Raw genomic sequence first — 18,283 nt, forward strand, 5'->3', positions numbered from 1 at the left:
TGAGTGGAGGAGGGGGGTGAGTGGAGGGGGGTGAGGAGGGGGGGGGTGAGTGGAGGGGGGGTGAGTGGAGGGGGGTGAGTGGAGGGGGGGGTGAGTGGAGGGGGGGGTGAGTGGAGGGGGGGTGAGTGGAGGGGGGGGTGAGTGGAGGGGGGTGAGTGGAGGGGGGGTGAGTGGAGGGGGGGGTGAGTGGAGGGGGGGTGAATGGAGGGGGGGGGGTGCAGGGGGGGGTGAGTGTAGGAGGGAGGGGGGGTGAGTGTAGTGGGGGGGTAGTGGCACCTTTGTCACAGAGGAGGCCTCCCCAGCCAGGCTGGCAGCTGCAGCGCCAGGGTGACTGCTGCAGGTGCCGTGGGCGCAGCCGGGGTAGGGCATGCAGCGCTGGCAAAGCGAGCCCTGCCACCCGTAGCGGCACCTGCGGCATGCGCACACGTAGACACGCAGACACGCAGACACACAGACACACAGACACGCTCACACGTAGACACGCAGACACGCAGACACGCACACACGCAGACACGTAGACACGCAGACACGCAGACACGCAGACACGTAGACACGCAGACACGCAGACACGTGCACAAGCGGACGCCTCGTACAGACACGGTGCAAACTCCGTCGCGTGGCCGGCACAACCGTGGGTCTCACATTACACTACACACTACACTACACACTACTACACTATACACTACACTACACACTATACACTACTACACTATACACTACACACTACTACACTACACACTACTACACTACACACTACTACACTACACACTACTACACTATACACTACACTATACACTACATACACATACTACACTACACTACACTATACATTACCACTATACACTACACACTACACTACTACACTACACTATACTCTATACACTACTACACTACACTATACACTACACTATACACTACACTATACACTACACTACTCGACACACGACGACGACAGCGGCAGGTCGTCAAAGGCCTCGCTGGTAATGGACCGAGTGGTTGTTTGCGTCAAAGTGTTACTCACGTGCACTGCCCGGGGACGTTGCAGTAGCCATGCAGCGAATCGCAGCCCGGCCTGCAGATTGCTGAGACAGGAAGCGACAGAGACATTCTGGCAAATCGCCACACGGCGACGATTATGCTGGTCGATTGCAATCGCCGGCGAAGCGTCACGGCTATACACTACTGTTCACTACTATACACTACACTATACGCTACACTATACTACACTACTACACTACACACTACTATACACTACACTGTACACTACTACTATACACTACACTATACACTACACTATACACTACACTACTACACTACACTATACACTACATCACTACACTATACACTACACTATATACTACACTATACACTACTGTACACTACACTATACATTACTGGACACTACACTATACACAACACTATACACTGCACTATACACTACACTATACACTACACTATACACTACACTATACACTACTGTACACTACAATATACACTACTATACACTACTATACACCACACACTACACTATACACTACACTACTATACACTACACTACACTATACACTACACTATACACTACACTATACACTACAACACACTATAAACTACTTTACATTCTAATAGTAACAATTATTCATTTTGTTTACGTCACAGATCCCCTTACCGATTGGCTGTGTCGGGCGGTGGAGGGTTACGACACAACGTCTATACTTACGCGATCTAATCCCAACAAACCTTCGTCACGATCAATCATCGTTCGCGAAAGCCTGCCTACGCGTCAAGCCGAGAGAGAATCAGGTTCTAAAGAAATGAGGTCGTCAATCCCAGCGGCTTCCCAATATATCGGAAGAGAGAGAACGTTCCAGAAGGCCGCAGAAGCGCGTCGGAAAGTTCCGCGCACTGCCGCTGCTGCCGCTGCTGCTGCGAGAATGAGCGGAGTTGGCGTGGTGGCGATGAGGTTTATGCTCCGTGACGAAATCAGCAGCAGCGAGGGGTTTTCGGGAGTTTATTTTTGCCAAGATTGGTTCGTGCTTCATCATGGCCTAACGCCACCACCACCGCCGCCATCGCCACCACCGCCACCAACCGCCGCCACCACCGCCGCCACCGCCACCACCGCACCTCTGTCACAATATTCTCCCGCCCAGCCCGGCATGCACTCTTGCTAGTCCGCCAGCGTCGCACTCGCTAGTGGCCAAAGTGGTCGTCCGCGCGACGGCACCAGCGCTTGCAGTCCCCGCCGTAGTATTCGGGTGGCAACGCACGCGGACACGGTACCCCACGCTCGCGCTTGGGGACACGTGGCGCAGCGAGCGCCACGGCCCGCCGGGGCGCTCGCTGATCCTGTGGACGGCTCGCGTCACCAGCCGGAGATCTCCTCCTCCGCCTCGTGTGTGCGGGTGGAGGAGGAAGATGTCGCGCGAAGATTGAAATAAATAGCGGAACCAAAATGTTGACAAATGTCATTGAAATATTTCTTTCAATGTTTACATGAATATTTAAAGTAAAAAAAAAAGTCTGTATTATTAACTATTTAAATTGCACAGCTAAAAAAATTATGAACGATATATAGTGTTATATAGAGATTTCAAGAAACATCTTCATAAATATTTAAGCAATATTTATGAAAAATATATATTTAAATATTGGCTACTAAATTTAATTAGCGCGGTGCGCTGACCACTGCAACCCCGCTCACCATACACGAGCAATATGCACGTACACACACACGCGTACACACACACACACACGCGTACACACACGCACACACACGTAAACACACACACACGTACACACCTACACACACGTACACACACACACGTTCACACACACGCACACACACGCGTACACACACACACACGTACACACACACGTACACACCTACACACACGTACACACACACGCACACACACGCGTACACACCTACACACACGTACACACACACACACGTTCACACACACACGTACACACACACGTTCACACACAGACACGTACACACGTACACACACGTACACACCTATACACACGTACACACACACGTTCACACACACATACACCTACACACACCTACACACACGTACACACACACACACGTACACACACACACACGTACACACACACACACGTACACACACACACGTACACACACACCCACCGCACGTACCTGGCGTGGTGCCGTTGTGCTGGTACCACACATCCACAGCCAGCGAGCACCACAGCTGCAAAGGTCACCATCAATGAGCCACTCGAAGCCACAACACAGACGAGGTCACGGCGAGGTCACGGCGAGGTCAAGACGAGGTCAAGACGAGTCACGGCGAGGTCACAGCACTCCCTCCCCTCTCTCCCTCCTCCCCCCCCTCTGCCTCTCTTACTTGGAGAAAGCTGAATTGGTAAACAAAGGAGGTTACCCTCCACAGGTGATAGCTCACAACAGCAGATGACAACCACAACCCCCACCACAACCACAACCCCCACCACAACCACCACCCCCCCACCACCCCCACCACCACAACCCCCACCACAACCCCCACCACCACCACTACCCCCCACCACAACCACCACCCCCACCACCCCCACCACCCCCACCACCACAACCCCCACCACCACCACCACCCCCACCACCCACCACAACCCCCACCACCACCACCACCCCCACCACCCACCACAACCCCCACCACCCCACCACCCCCACCACCCACCACCACCCCCACAACCACAACCCCCACCACAACCCCCACCACCCCCACAACCACAACCCCCCCCACCACCCCCACCACCCCCACCACCCCCACAACCACAACCCTCACCACAACCCCCACCACCCCCACAACCCCCACCACCCCCACAACCACAACCCCCACCACCCCCAACACCACCACCCCCACCACAACCCCCACCACCCCCACCACCACAACCCCCACCACCACCACCACCCCCACAACTACAACCCCCAGCACAACCCCCACCACCCCCACAACCACAACCCCCACCACCCCCAGAACCACAACCCTCACCACAACCCCCACCACCCCCACCACAACCCCCACCACCCCCCACCACCCCACAACCCCCACCACCCCCACCACCCCCACAACCACAACCCCCACCACCCCCACCACCCCCACAACCACAACCCCCAACACCCCCACCACCCCCACCACAACCCCCACCACCCCCACCACCCCACAACCCCACCACCTCCACCACCCCCACAACCACAACCCCCACCACCCCCACCACCCCCACAACCACAACCCCCAACACCACCACCCCCACCGCCGCCGCGGCGAGCGTCTCACGGGCCACGCGAAGTCGAAGGGCACCACCACCAGCACCACCACGAGGGTGCTGCTGCTGCTGGTACTGCTGCTACCGCTACTGTTGGTGCTGCTGGTGCTGCTGGTGCTGCTGCTGCTGGTGCTGCTGGTGCTGCTGCTGGTGACGAGGAGCCCGGCGGCAGCGGGGACGCCGCCGCGAGTGGTGGCCGAGCCCAAGGGGCACGGGCGGCCCGGCGCCGGCTCCCCGAGGCAGACGCGGAGCACCAAGAACGAGGAGGAGGAGGAGGCACCACGGAGAGCGCCGCCGCTGCTGCTGCTGCCGCTGATGGTGCTGCTGCTGGGCAGGGCCTGGAGAGACGTCAACTGCAAGGAGAAGTCGCCCGAGGCGTGGCACTGATGGGGGAGAGGGGAGGGGGGAGGGAAGGGAGGGAGGGGAGGAGGGGAGGGGGGAGGGGAGGAGGGGGAGGGAAGGGAGGGGGGAGGGAGGGAAGGGAAGGAGGGAGATTAGGGTGGGGAAGGGAAGGAGGGAGATTAGGGTGGGGGAGGGGAGGGAGGGAGGGATGCGAACAGGGAGGGGGGAACGGAGGAGGGGAGAGGGAGAGTAGGAGAGGAACGGGGTGAGGGGGAGGGAGGGGATGAGGGGAGAGAGAAAGGGGAGAGGGGAGGGAGGGTGACACATTGTAAGGAGAGCAAAAAATCTCTCCACCTTTCAACGCCACAGCGACTAAGAGACGTGACTGTCTCCTGGTGTAGCAGCAGCAGGAGCAGGAGGCTGGTGCAGTACGAACCCCGCATAGCGGCAGCAGCAGCAGGAGGAGGTAGCGGACAAAGTTCCCTGCGTGAGGCCGCAGCAAGATGCAGTTCGCCCATGCTGCTCCTCCTCCTCCTCTCTCCTCCTCCTTCTCTCCTCCTCCTCTCTCCTCCTCCTTCTCCTCCTCCTTCTCCTCCTCTTCCTCCTCCTCTTCCTCCTTCTCACCTTCCTCCTCCTCCACACTTGACCTTCCTCCTCCACACTTCACTTTCCTCCTCCTCACTTCACCTTCCTCCTCCACACCTCCCGTCTTTCCAGGAAGCTCCTCTCTGCACCACCGCCACCCCTCGTCTGCCTCTCCACACGTGCTGATGGTGATGATGGCGGTGATTGTGGTGGTGCAGGGATATGACATCAGCATTTGAAGCAAGCTGGTATTGGGTCTTAATTGAGTTGGCCCAGCCACGTGTTGTGCAAGATGTGCCCAACCCCCATCCCATCACCTGCATTTACTGAGTGGTCAATTGCTTTAGCTCCCACTCCTGACCCTTAACCTCAATTAACTTGATTGCTTCAGCCAGGTGTGGTGCTGACCCGTGAAGCTTCAACAGCTGCGAACAAGGCGGGGGGAGGGGGAGTGGCGTTGCATGACACTCATTTCATCTGAGATGATCGATCAGGGGGTCACCAGAGGAGCTGTGACATCATCGCCTGAGATTCTGCCTCATCATCATCATCATTACGGTGACTTGCAGATTAACTATCTCGCCTCCTGGTATACGGGAGGTCGTGTGCTCATTCCAGACCCTGAGGATGCCTGCTGTACATTTGGAATCATTAATTTCTCTCTCTCATCATCATCATCATCACGGTGACTTGGAGATTAATTACACTGGTCAACAACAAAAAATTCTGGCCTGGACTTTTGCAGCTGTTGTAGACTAATTTCAGGGTGCTGATTCCAAATCTGATCTCAGATTTGCTCTATCACATTTTTATGTTATCGGCATACCCCATTTTCATTGATTTTACCCGAAATTAACTCTGTCACTTATGATTGCAAGTTGTTGCGAGTTAGTGACTTCTTTAGTGTTAAAATATGGTGCTGTATTTTTAGGATAGTGTGTTTATAATATCATTTTATGTAGACATCTACGTTTATTTAATATTTTTCTTCCGCAGTTTTTATTGGAAATGCAATATTTGATATCTCAAATACCTCATGTGATAGACAAAAACTGATGCCAGATTTGGAATCAGCACCCCAAAATGACCTTACAACCGTTGCAATACCTTATGCCAGACAAAGTGTGTTAACCAGTGTTATCTCGCCTGGTATACGGGAGGTCGTGGGTTCCATGCCGACCTTGACAATATCTGCTGCTGTATATTTAGAGTTTTTGTGGGAGTGTATAGTGTATTTCTATGAGTGTATAGTGTAGTGTACATATCAAGTAGTGTATAGTGTCGTGTGTAGTATACACTACACTATACACTACAGTGTAGTGTATAGTGACACTATACACTACAGTGTATACACTACAGTGTATAGTGTAGTGTATAGTATACACGACACTATACATTACACTATACACTACAGTGTATAGTGTAGTGCATACTATACACTGTATAGTGTATAGTATACACGACACTATACACTACACTATACACTAGAGTGTATAGTGTGTGTACACTAGAGTGTATAGTGTGTAGTGTACATATCAAGTAGTGTATAGTATACACGACACTATACACTACACTATACACTATAGTGTATAGTGTAGTGTACATATCAAGTAGTGTGTAGTATACACGACACTATACACTACACATATACACTACAGTGTATATGTGTAGTGTACATATCAAGTAGTGTATAGTGTACACGACACTATACACTACACTATACACTAGAGTGTATAGTGTAGTGTACATATCAAGTAGTGTATAGTATACACGACACTATACACTGCACTATACACTATAGTGTATAGTGTAGTGTACATATCAAGTAGTGTGTAGTATACACGACACTATACACTACACATATCCTTCAATTACTACTTTATTCTCAAAAAAGTTATTGACATAGGTTCACAAAAACGAAATGCCACAACATTGTAGCTAAAACACCAGAAAATTGTATAAAATCAGCAACTATAAAAACACCAGCAGCGACGAACACAACAGCACGTGCTGGTATAGCACGTGCAGACGAAACCACGTGACTCGAAGCGTCACTGTTATTGGGTAATAATGACAGCTCTGAACGGAGCGCATTAGGGTTAACAAGTATAAGCCGTAAAAACAAAGTTTTTCACTATAAATCCTTTATATGCGTGGCTGCTAGAGTCCTCTCGTCCTCTGGCTTGAGATGGCTGCCACCTATGGGTCAGATGATTGTCTGCCAGTATTAAGCAATTGGTAATTAAATATTTAATTTGTTTTCCCTAAACAGTGTAAAATTAATGTTCACGAACATTAATTGTCTCGCACAACGAGTCTGTGTGCAAAATGTCAGCTCGATTAGATCACGGGAAGTGGGTTAAAAAACGACCGAAAGATTTGCACGGTCGTAAGCAAGCAAGCAAGCACGCAAGCACGCAAGCAAGCAAGCAAACTTAATATAAAGGATTTAAAAAGTGAATTAGCATAGAGTTTTAGCCTTGTGGGTGTATTGTACATGTGCTGTGTGGTAGAAAAGGACGCTGAAGCCGGTCGTGTAGGGACTGTTTATTAAGGGCTTACGCCTAACTCGGGGGAAGGGGGTAACACAGAGTTATTAACTAATCTCCCCAGGGGAAGGGGTTAACACAGAATTATTAACTAATCTCCCCAGGGGAAGGGGTTAACACAGAGTTATTAACTAATCTCCCCAGGGGAAGGGGTTAACACAGAGTTATTAACTAATCTCCCCAGGGGAAGGGGTTAACACAGAGTTATTAACTAATCTCCCCAGGGGAAGGGGTTAACACAGAGTTATTAACTAATCTCCCCAGGGGAAGGGGTTAACACAGAGTTAGTAACTAATCTCCCCAGGGGAAGGGGTTAACACAGAGTTAGTAACTAATCTCCCCAGGGGAAGGGGTTAACACAGTGTAATTAACTAATCTCCCCAGGGGAAGGGATTAACACAGAGTTAGTAACTAATCTCCTCAGGGGAAGGGGTTAACACAGTGTAATTAACTAACCTCCCCAGGGGAAGGGTACTGGGAGTTCCCTACACCCTACCAGGCTATCAGGCTCTTCCCACAGCACTGGCCGAGGGTTCAGCCAACTCGGCCAGCCGGGTAAAGCAGCCCCCTTTAGCCTGACTCTCTACTCTCTATCCCGGAGCCCCCTACTCCCTTAACGCTCACTCCTCTGACCCACATCGAAGAGCCCGTCCACGTCACGGGTCTCCCCTCAAATACCCCGGGGGGCATGACGTCACTTTACCCTGACGGCATTCCCCCGAGGCGAGCGTGACCTGACGTCAGCATTCCACTCCTCAACACGTGTGTAGCGATGTCAATGGGCTGCGTATACTTAACTGCAGGGCAGAGGTCGCAACCGGGTACCCGATACCCGTACCCTACCCGATACCCGGCTACCCGGCCGGGTACGGGTACGGGTACCCGTTTGCGACCCTGGTGCGGCCGGGTACGGGTAGGCCGTGAGTCACTGGTGAGTCACCGTTTGTCACTCATTTCCCAACGTCTTGTCTCTTCTCACAATTCAAGTTCCTAGAATCAACCCACCCGCGCCTGTAACATGGCTTCATCCCAGAGGTTGCAATCAGGTACCCGTAGGGTACGGGTACAGCCGGGTACGGGTACAGCCGGGTACGGGTACGGGTACCCGTTTGCGACCCTGGTGCGGCCGGGTACGGGTACGGGTAGACCGTGAGTCACTGGTGAGTAACCGTTTGTCACTCATTTCCCAACGTCTTGTCTCTTCTCACAATTCAAGTTCCTAGAATCAACCCTCCCGTGCCTGCAACATGGCTTCATCCCAGAGGTCACAATCAGGTACCCGATACCCGTACCCTACCCGTACCCGGCCGGATACGGGTAGGGTACGGGTACGGCCGGGTACGGGTACGGGTACCCGTTTGCGACCCTGGTGTGGTCGGGTACGGGTAAGGAACCAAAACCTGTTTGCGACCTCTGCTGCAGGGGCAGTCAGGGTCCAACTGGGGCAGTCGCCACATTCCCCAGCCCCAAGGCAGGAGGGGGCTGCAGGCTGTCCTGGGATCCCCCGGAGCCCCCTCTGGAACTCTCTGGAAGGTGGGCGGGGCCAGGGGCTGACGCACCGGTGCTGGGTATACAAGCCGGACCCCGGGAAGGGTCCGGGGCCAGTCCAGGAAGAAGCCAGAAGACCGGCCAGCCAGAAACCCTGGGACCCCTAGCCACGCTGCCCTTGCCAGGGCCGGGACTCTGTGGGCAAGCGGTGAGACCCTGGTATACAGGAGGTCGTGAGTTCCTTGTAAGGGCCGGGTCCGAGCGGGCCGGTGGTCGGAACCCCCAACCTTGGCTGGGTCGGGTCAGAGCAGCCTCCTCTCGGGCACCCGTAGCCGGAGGCAGCACCTCCCCAGGCGGTGGCGATAGAGAAGGGCCGTTGTGTGGCACATTAGGAATGAATTCTAGATTTGAAGCTTTCGTGACTGCAAGGATTGATACGCTTAGGCTTTATCGGTAAAGTCACGTAGGTAAAACAAAACAATTGTTGAAGTAATAATAGAAGTAAAATAATAAATCACACCTGAAGACGGAAGCTTGTGTTGCCTCCGAAACGTCGTGATTGATTTTATTTCTATTATTACTTCGATATAAAGTTTTTGTTTTACCTACGTGACTTTCCCGAAAAAGCCAAAGAGTATACATTAGGAATGGACCACTCTTTTAATAAGTCCTCATGTGCTGCGCAGTACATCAATGCACGTGTGTACACCAGCATGTGATGACTGAGTTGGGCCTGTGGGGGGGGCTGGCGGGGTTAGTGATCAACCGCACGTGTACACCAGTCACGTGGCTAATGGCGACTCGGTGAAGATTGCTGTGTGTGACACACGTACTGTTGCATTCTACAGGTAAAGGACCCAAAGGTTGTTTTTGATCGTTATAGAACTGTTCTAGACTTGTTCTAGACTTGTTTTAGACTCCAAGCTTGACTTTGAATTGTTAGTTTGTGATATATTCAATTGGAGGAGTTTTTGCACTGTGCATTGTAAAGGATGACGTACTGTAGTTAATACTTGCAATTCTTAATTCTCTAACCCTAATACTGTTTGTTCTATAACCATGTCCATGCACCCAGAGTATGACCACTTGCAATGCTATTGAGAATAGAACACATGTAAAGTAGTAAGTTGTACAATGGTGACAAATACAGTACATATACTGTACACATACAGTACAGATAATGGGTGTAAAATACCGATATAAGTGGATGGTATAGATAGACATACAGCTCAGGATTAAAGTAATATTCGAATAGTGAAGTGCAAATGTTATCGTCAAAGACAACGCTTGTTTATGAGTAGGAGAAGTGGGTTTACGAGATGGATGGTGTACACCATCCACGTGGTTAATGGCGACTCAGAAGAATTGCTGTGTGTGACACACGTGCTGTTGCATTTTACAGATTGCTCTCGATTTGGAGCACCTGCCCAACATCCTTAATTTCGAGTGTGCAACAGTTGCCCTGTGCGAGACTCGGACTGTACTGCCGGGTGTTTATGTTGAAGCACGTTCCTTCGGAGTGGGCAGGTAGGAACTTGGTTGGACAGCGCATTCGAGCGATCCGTGTTGGATACCGTAGTCGTGTTGGCGTTTGTAGTGTGCACGACAGACAGATAATCCCTGGTGGGCAGTGTGGAACCTGTTGTTCCTACCTGTATAAAAGTGTCGCCTCCAAGATTCGTCTCCGACTTCCATACAACCCACTACACATGCAAACTGCGCTTAGTTATGACAACAACAAAGTTGTTTGTTGTTAGAACTACAGGAATATATTTTTTCTTAAAATAATAAATTTATACTGAAACACTGCACACAAATTGTACAGACGGTCATTTTGGTGTCACCTCCTCTGATGGTGTCACCCTGTGCGGTCCGCACCCCCCTAGTGACACCACTGCACTACACTACTATGCACTACCCTTTACACTAACCCATACACAACTCCTGTTGCGGGTGTGATCTTACTGATCCTAAACGGGCTACGATTTGCTAATGCGTCGTAGTCATTGGGAGCGTAATGGGGCGGAAGCTTTACAAACGACAAACATTTGAGAGTGATGTCAGAGTCTTTATTAACACCGGAGGAATCAGAAGAGCTGTAAAGCTCTTGGTGTGTCACAGATGTCCAGTAGGGGGCACGGTGTCAGAACGTTAAGACAAAAACAACATAAGACACAAACACGATAGGACTTCAACAGTATAGGAAATGTTGATGGTCACTCATCCAGCTGTGGATTGACCAGTGAGGCCTAGTGGAGGCTGTTCAGTCAGGCCTAGTAAAGCCTGTCCAGTCAGGCCTAGTGAAGCCTGTTTAAGCAGGCCCAGTGAAAAAGCCTCTGCAGTCAGGCCGTGCCACGTTCACGCCGTGGGGGGCCTTGCGTGCTGCCCCCCCCCCAGCGCCCCCACCCCCCCGGAGCCCCCACCCCTACCCACCGCGCCCACCCCGGCCTAGAGGCTTGACTCCTCGATGGGGGTGACGATGAGTGACGGGGGTGTCGCGTTGGAGAGACGGACGATGGGGTCGGAGCGGAGGGGCCTGGTAGTGGTGGTGGTGGGGGGAGAGGTGGTGATGATAGTGGTGGTGGTGGGTGGAGAGGCGGTGACCATAGCAGTGGTGGTGGTAGGTGGAGGGGTGGTGATGATAGCGGTGGTGGTGGTGGGTGGAGGGGCGGTGACGATTGTGGTGGTGGGTGGAGGGGCGGTGATGATAGCGGTGGTGGTGGTGGTTGGAGGGGCGGTGACAATAGCGGTGGTGGTGGTGGGTGGAGGGGCGGTGATGATAGCGGTGGGTGGAGGGGCGGTGATGATGGCTGTGGTGGCGGTGGGTGGAGGGGCGGTGACGTTGGCGGTGGGTGGAGGGGCGGTGACGGTGGTGGTGGTGGTGGGTGGAGGGGCGGTGACCATAGTGGTGGTGGTGGTGGGTGGAGGGGCGGTGACGATAGCGGTGGTGGTGGGTGGAGGGGCGGTGACGGTGGTGGGTGGAGGGGCGGTGACGGTGGTGGTGGTGGGTGGAGGGGCGGCTGTGGTGCCACCGCTGCCACCACCACCACCACCGCTGCCAGCAGGCAGCCCCGGGTCGGTCCGCAGCTGCGCCAGACGCTCCTCCACACAGTGCGCCGAGAGGCGAGCCTCCGCATCCTGGTCCCAGCACTCCTCCATGGTGACACACAGCTGGGACAGTCCCTGGGAGTCACGCACCAACATCGTCACCACCACCGCCACCACCACCAAGACACCACCACCACCACCAACACCAAGCCACCACCACCAAGCCATCACCACCGCCACCACCAAGACACCGCCACCACCACCAACACCAAGCCACCACGAGGTCAATCCGCTGCTGGATGAGTGACCATCAGCCGAGGTTAAAACGCAACTTCAAATACAGCGGCAGACATCGTCAGGGTCGGGATGGAACCCACGTCCTCCTGTAGACCAGGTGAGGTAGTCAACATCTGCGCCCTAGTAACATTGACCAGGAGGGATGACAGAGGAGGGAGGGAGGAGGGGAGGGAAAGAGTGAGTGAGCCAGTGAGTGAGTGAGCGAGTGGGTGAGAGAGTGAGTGAGTGAGTGGGTGAGAGGGTAAGTGAGTGATTGGGTGAGTGAGTGAGTTAGCCAGTGAGTGAGCGAGCGAGTGAGGGAGAGGGTGAGTTAGTGAGTGAGTGAGTGGGTGAGAGAGTGAGTGAGTAGGTGAGTGAGGGAGTGAGTGAGCCAGTGAGTGAGTGAGCCAGTGAGTGAGCGAGCGAGTGAGTGAGCCAGTGAGTGAGAGAGTGAGTGAGCGAGCGAGCGAGTGAGTGAGCGAGTGAGTTAGTGGGTGAGAGAGTGAGTGATTGAGTGGGTGAGTGAGTGAGCCAGTGAGTGAATGAGCCAGTGAGTGAGTGAGCGAGTAAGTGGGTGAGAGAGTGAGTGAGTGAGTGGGTGAGTGAGTGAGCCAGTGAGTGAATGAGCCAGTGAGTGAGTGAGTGAGCCAGTGAGTGAGCGAGCGAGTGAGTGAGGGAAAGAGTGAGTTAGTGAGTCTATGAGAGTGAGTGAGCAAGTTAGTGAGTGACTGACTGACTGAGTGAGTGAGTGAGCGAGTGAGCGAGTTAGTGAGTGACTGACTGACTGAGTGAGTGAGCGAGTGAGCGAGTTCGTGAGTGAGTGAGCGAGTAAGTGACTGAGTGAGTGTGTGGATGAGTGAGGGAGTGACTGAGTGAGTAACTGACTGAGTGAGCGAGTAAGTTAGTGAGTGAGTGAGCGAGCGAGTGACTGAGTGAGAGTGCTAGGAGTGAGTGAGTGAGTGAGCGAGTGAGCGAGTTAGTGAGTGAGCGAGCGAGTGAGTGAGAAAGAGAGAGTGGGAGAGTGAGTGAGAGAGAGAGTTAGTGAGTGGGTGAGTGTGTGAGAGGGCGAGTTAGTGAGAGAGTTAGTGACTGACTGAGTGAGTGAGCGAGTGAGCGAGCGAGTTAATGAGTGGGTGAGTGAGTGAGCGAGTGAGCGAGCGAGTTAATGAGTGAGTGAGTGAGCGAGTGAGTGAGTGAGCGAGCGAGTGACTGAGTGAGAGTGCTAGTGAGTGAGTAAGTGAGTGAGTGAGCGAGCGAGTGAGAAAGAGAGACTGAGTGAGTGAGCGAGTTTGTGAGTGAGGGAGTGAGTGTGTGTGTTACTGACTGAGTGAGTGAGCGAGTGAGTGAGCGAGTGAGTGAGTGAGCGAGTGAGTAGTGAGCGAGCGAGTGAGAAAGAGAGAGTGAGTGAGTGAGAGAGTTTGTGAGTGAGGGAGTGAGTGTGTGTGTTACTGACTGAGTGAGTGAGCGAGTGAGCGAGAAAGTGAGTGAGTGACTGAATGAGTAAGTGGGTGAGTGGGAGAGTAAGTGAGTCAGTGGGTGAGTGAGTGAGCCAGTGAGTGAGTCAGTGAGTGAGTCAGTGAGTGAGTGAGACAGTGAGTCAGTGAGTGAGTGGGTGAGGGAGTGAGCGAGTTAATGAGTGAGTTAATGAGTGAGTTACTGAGTAAGTGACTGAGTGAGAGGGTGGGTGAATGAAGGAGTGACTGAGTGAGTAACTGACTGAGTGAGCAAGTGAGCGAGCGAGCGAGTGAGCGAGTTAGTGAGTGAGCGAGCGAGTGAGTGAGAAAGAGAGAGTGGGAGAGTGAGTGAGAGAGTTAGAGAGAGAGAGTTAGTGAGTGAGTGGGTGAGTGTGTGAGAGGGCGAGTTAGTGAGAGAGTTAGTGACTAACTGAGTGAGTGAGCGAGAGAGAGAGTGGCTGAGTGAGTGAGCGAGTTAGTGAGTGAGAGAGTTAGTGAGTGAGAGAGTTAGTGAGTGAGTGAGTCACTGAATGAGTGAGTCACTGAGTGAGTGAGCGAGCATGAGAGAGTGAGCGAGTTAGTGAGTGAGAAAGAGAGAGTGAGTGAGAGAGAGTGACTGACTGAGTGAGTGAGTGCATGAGTGACTGAGTGAGTGACTGAGTGAGTGACTGAGTGAGTCTGTGAGAGTGAGCGAGTTAGTGAGTGAGTGAGTGACTGAGTGAGTGAGTGATTGACTGAGTGACTGAGTGAGTGACTGAGTGAGTGACTGAGTGAATGACTGAGTGAGTGACTAATTGTGTGAGTGACTGAGTGAGTGAGTGAGTGACTGATTGTGTGAGTAACTGAGTGAGTGACTGAGTGAGTGACTGAGTGAATGAGTGAGTGTGTGGGTGACTGAATGAGTGACTGAGTGAGTGACTGAGTGAGTGACTGAGTGACTGAGTGAGTGACTGAGTGAGTGACTGAGTGTGTGAGTGTGTGAGTGACTGAATGAGTGACTGAGTGAGTGACTGAGTGAGTGACTGAGTGACTGATTGACTGAGTGACTGAGTGAGTGACTGAGTGAGTGACTGAGTGAGTGACTGATTGAGTGAGTGACTGAGTGAGTGAGTGACTGAGTGAGTGAGTGTGTGACTGAGTGTGTGAGTGACTGAGTGAGTGAGTGACTGAGTGAGTGAGTGACTGATTGTGTGAGTGACTGAGTGACTGAGTGAGTGACTGAGTGAGTGACTGAGTGTGTGAGTGACTGAGTGAGTGAGTGACTGAGTGAGTGAGTGAGTGACTGATTGTGTGAGTGACTGAATGACTGAGTGAGTGACTGAGTGAGTGACTGAGTGTGTGAGTGTGTGAGTGACTGAATGAGTGACTGAGTGAGTGACTGAGTGACTGAGTGAGTGACTGAGTGAGTGACTGAGTGAGTGAGTGACTGAATGAGTGACTGAGTGAGTGAGTGACTGAGTGACTGAGTGAGTGACTGAGTGACTGAGTGACTGAGTGAGTGACTGAGTGAGTGACTGAGTGAGTGACTGAGTGAGTGAGTGACTGAGTGAGTGACTGAGTGAGTGACTGAGTGACTGAGTGAGTGACTGAGTGTGTGACTGAGTGTGTGAGTGTGTGAGTGAGTGAGTGAGTGACTGAGTGAGTGACTGAGTGAGTGACTGAGTGACTGAGTGAGTGACTGAGTGAGTGAGTGAGACGTCGACCGGGTGCTTGAGCCAGGCCTCCCGGATCGCTGGGCGGCCATTGCCGTCCACCACGAAGTGCCGGAGCTCATCCAGCGTGGGGCGCTCACCCACCTCGTCCACCAAGGGAGCGCGGTGCTCACCCAGCATGCCTGGCACACACACACAGACACACACACACAGACACACACACAGATACACACAGACACACAGACACACACACACACAGACACACACACAGACACACACACACAGAAACACACACAGATACACACAGACACACACACACACAGACACACACACACAGACACACACACACAGACACACACACAGATACACACAGACACACACAGACACACACACAGACACACACACAGACACATACACACACACAGACACACACACAGACACACACACACAGACACACACACAGAGATACACACAGACACACACACACAGACCACACACAGACACACACACAGACACACACACACACACAGACACACACACACACACAGACACACACACACACACACAGACACACACACACAGACACACACACACAGACACACACACACAGACACACACAGACACACACACACAGACACACACAGACACACACACAGTCACACACACACACAGACACACACACACACACACACACAGACACACACACAGCACACACACACACAGACACACACAGACACAGACAAACACACAGACACACACACAGACACAGACACACACACAGACACACACAGACACACACACACAGACACACACACACAGACACACACACACAGACACACACACAGAGACACATACACAGACACACAGAAACACACAGAGACACACACACACACACAGACACACACAGACACACACACACACAGACACACACACACACAGACACACACAGAAACACACACACACAGAGACACACACACACACACACAGAGACACACACACACAGAAACACACACACAGACAACAACAACCGCCATTCGCCACTAAGTGGCGGTGATGTCACCACGACGCTTGTGCCAGGCCATGTGCACCTTGAGGCCACGTGAATTGTCGAACGCCCGCTGGCAGGAGGTCAAGGAGGCAGATCCAGGTGCCACGGGTCGACTGACTGAGATGATTGAGATGACTGGCTAATGCACCACCTGTGCCCCTACTGTGCCAACTTGCTGTGCTTTAGCCACTCGGCGCTCCGCTCGTTGTTGTGAGCGTCGCCCCTCCGCCCTCCGTTGTTGTTGGAGGGCGACTGCCTCCAACTGCCCAGTAGCGTCCTTCACGAGCCTCCTCCACGGAGGCCGATCTTGACACCGCTGGTACCAGGCATCGGCAAGTCCACTCAGCTCCACGTCCTCCTGTACCACATCACTCCATCTCTTCTCTAGCCCGTGCCGCACCCGTTTAGCCCCCTCGATCCGGCCGAACAAAGGCTGTTTAGGCATATGGTGGCTGGGCATGCAGGCTACATGACCCAGCCAACGCAGCCTTGCCTGCCGGAGGAGCTCACCGATGGGACTTTGCCCAGATCTTTCAAGGATTTGTGAGCTCCTCACACAATCCAGCCTGGTTAAACCCAGGATGGATCGTAGGCAGGCCAGCCTAAATGTTTCTAACCGGTGAAGATGCTCCATTAGGGGGTCCACGTTTCGCAAGCGTAGAGAAGGGAGGGAATGACCGTGGCTGAGAAGACCTGAAGCTTTGTGCGGAGCGACAGACCAGGTAGCTTCCACACAGCGTTACGCAACCGATGAAAAGATATTGCTGCTCGACTGATTCGGAGTGAGACCTCTGCTGTTAAAACCGGAACCGGTCATGAGCACACTGCCCAGGTATGGGAAACTCTCCATTCTCTCCACAACTGATTGGGAGTTATGGGGGTGGAGTGTCTGATGGTACAAAATACCCAGGCAGGTGCTTAGTTTTAGTGGCACGCTCCAGTTTCACCAGCAGCGTCTCCACCTCCTCCGAGTGAGCAGCAATTAGCAGATCATCGGCATACATAACGTGGTTGAGCAATAGGGAGCCATCCCTTGACCGCACCCGGGCATTGATCAGCCTCTCATTATATCTGTACCAAACGGAAATTCCCCCGGTACAGCTATTGAAGGCTTCACGAATGACGTGGTCAAAATAGATGTTAAATAATGTGGGAGCCAGAGGACATCCCTGTCACACCCCAAGGTGTACAGGGAATGGTTTTGACTCCCGGCCACGTAGTTTTACCCGGGCCCACTCACCATCATGAAGGTCCTTAATGAGCGTGAGCAGAGGGTCAGGGACTCCAAAAGCACGAAGAACAACCCAGAGCCCAGGCCTACTGATGGTATCATAGGCCTTGACCAGGTCAATAAAGCAGAGATGTAGGTCTTGTTGGAATTCCCTACACATCTGCTGTAGCAGACAGACTGAAAATATGGTATCTGTGCAGGACTGCCCTTTCCTGAAACCGCATTGAGGCTCCGCAAGCCTCTCCTCAGCGTGCCTAGCAAGGCGATGTTGAAAAATCCATGTCAGGACCTTTCCCGGCACACTGAGGAGTGAGATG

The 18,283-nt window shown here is 52.8% G+C and overlaps 1 protein-coding gene across 1 annotated transcript in view; it reads right to left on the bottom strand.

Moving 5' to 3' along the window:
- Positions 1-276: 276 nt before the first annotated feature.
- The window catches only part of LOC133362609 (activin receptor type-2B-like), a gene marked incomplete at its 3' end in the record, with an annotated part of 30,282 nt that continues 12,275 nt past the window's right edge, over positions 277-18,283 (bottom strand). Inside the window, exons 10-14 of the mRNA XM_061581532.1 lie at positions 15,739-15,869; positions 12,321-12,440; positions 3,167-3,221; positions 2,281-2,389; positions 277-409 (exon numbers count right to left, since the gene is read on the bottom strand). Of these exons, the coding sequence (XP_061437516.1) occupies positions 277-409; positions 2,281-2,389; positions 3,167-3,221; positions 12,321-12,440; positions 15,739-15,869 (548 nt within the window). The remainder of the gene's footprint in view (positions 410-2,280; positions 2,390-3,166; positions 3,222-12,320; positions 12,441-15,738; positions 15,870-18,283) is intronic.

This window comes from Lethenteron reissneri, unplaced genomic scaffold (genome assembly GCF_015708825.2).
Source record: "Lethenteron reissneri isolate LAM-NWPU_2019-01 unplaced genomic scaffold, ASM1570882v1 scaffold_1546, whole genome shotgun sequence".
In the NCBI taxonomy this organism is placed as follows: Eukaryota; Metazoa; Chordata; class Hyperoartia; order Petromyzontiformes; family Petromyzontidae; genus Lethenteron; species Lethenteron reissneri.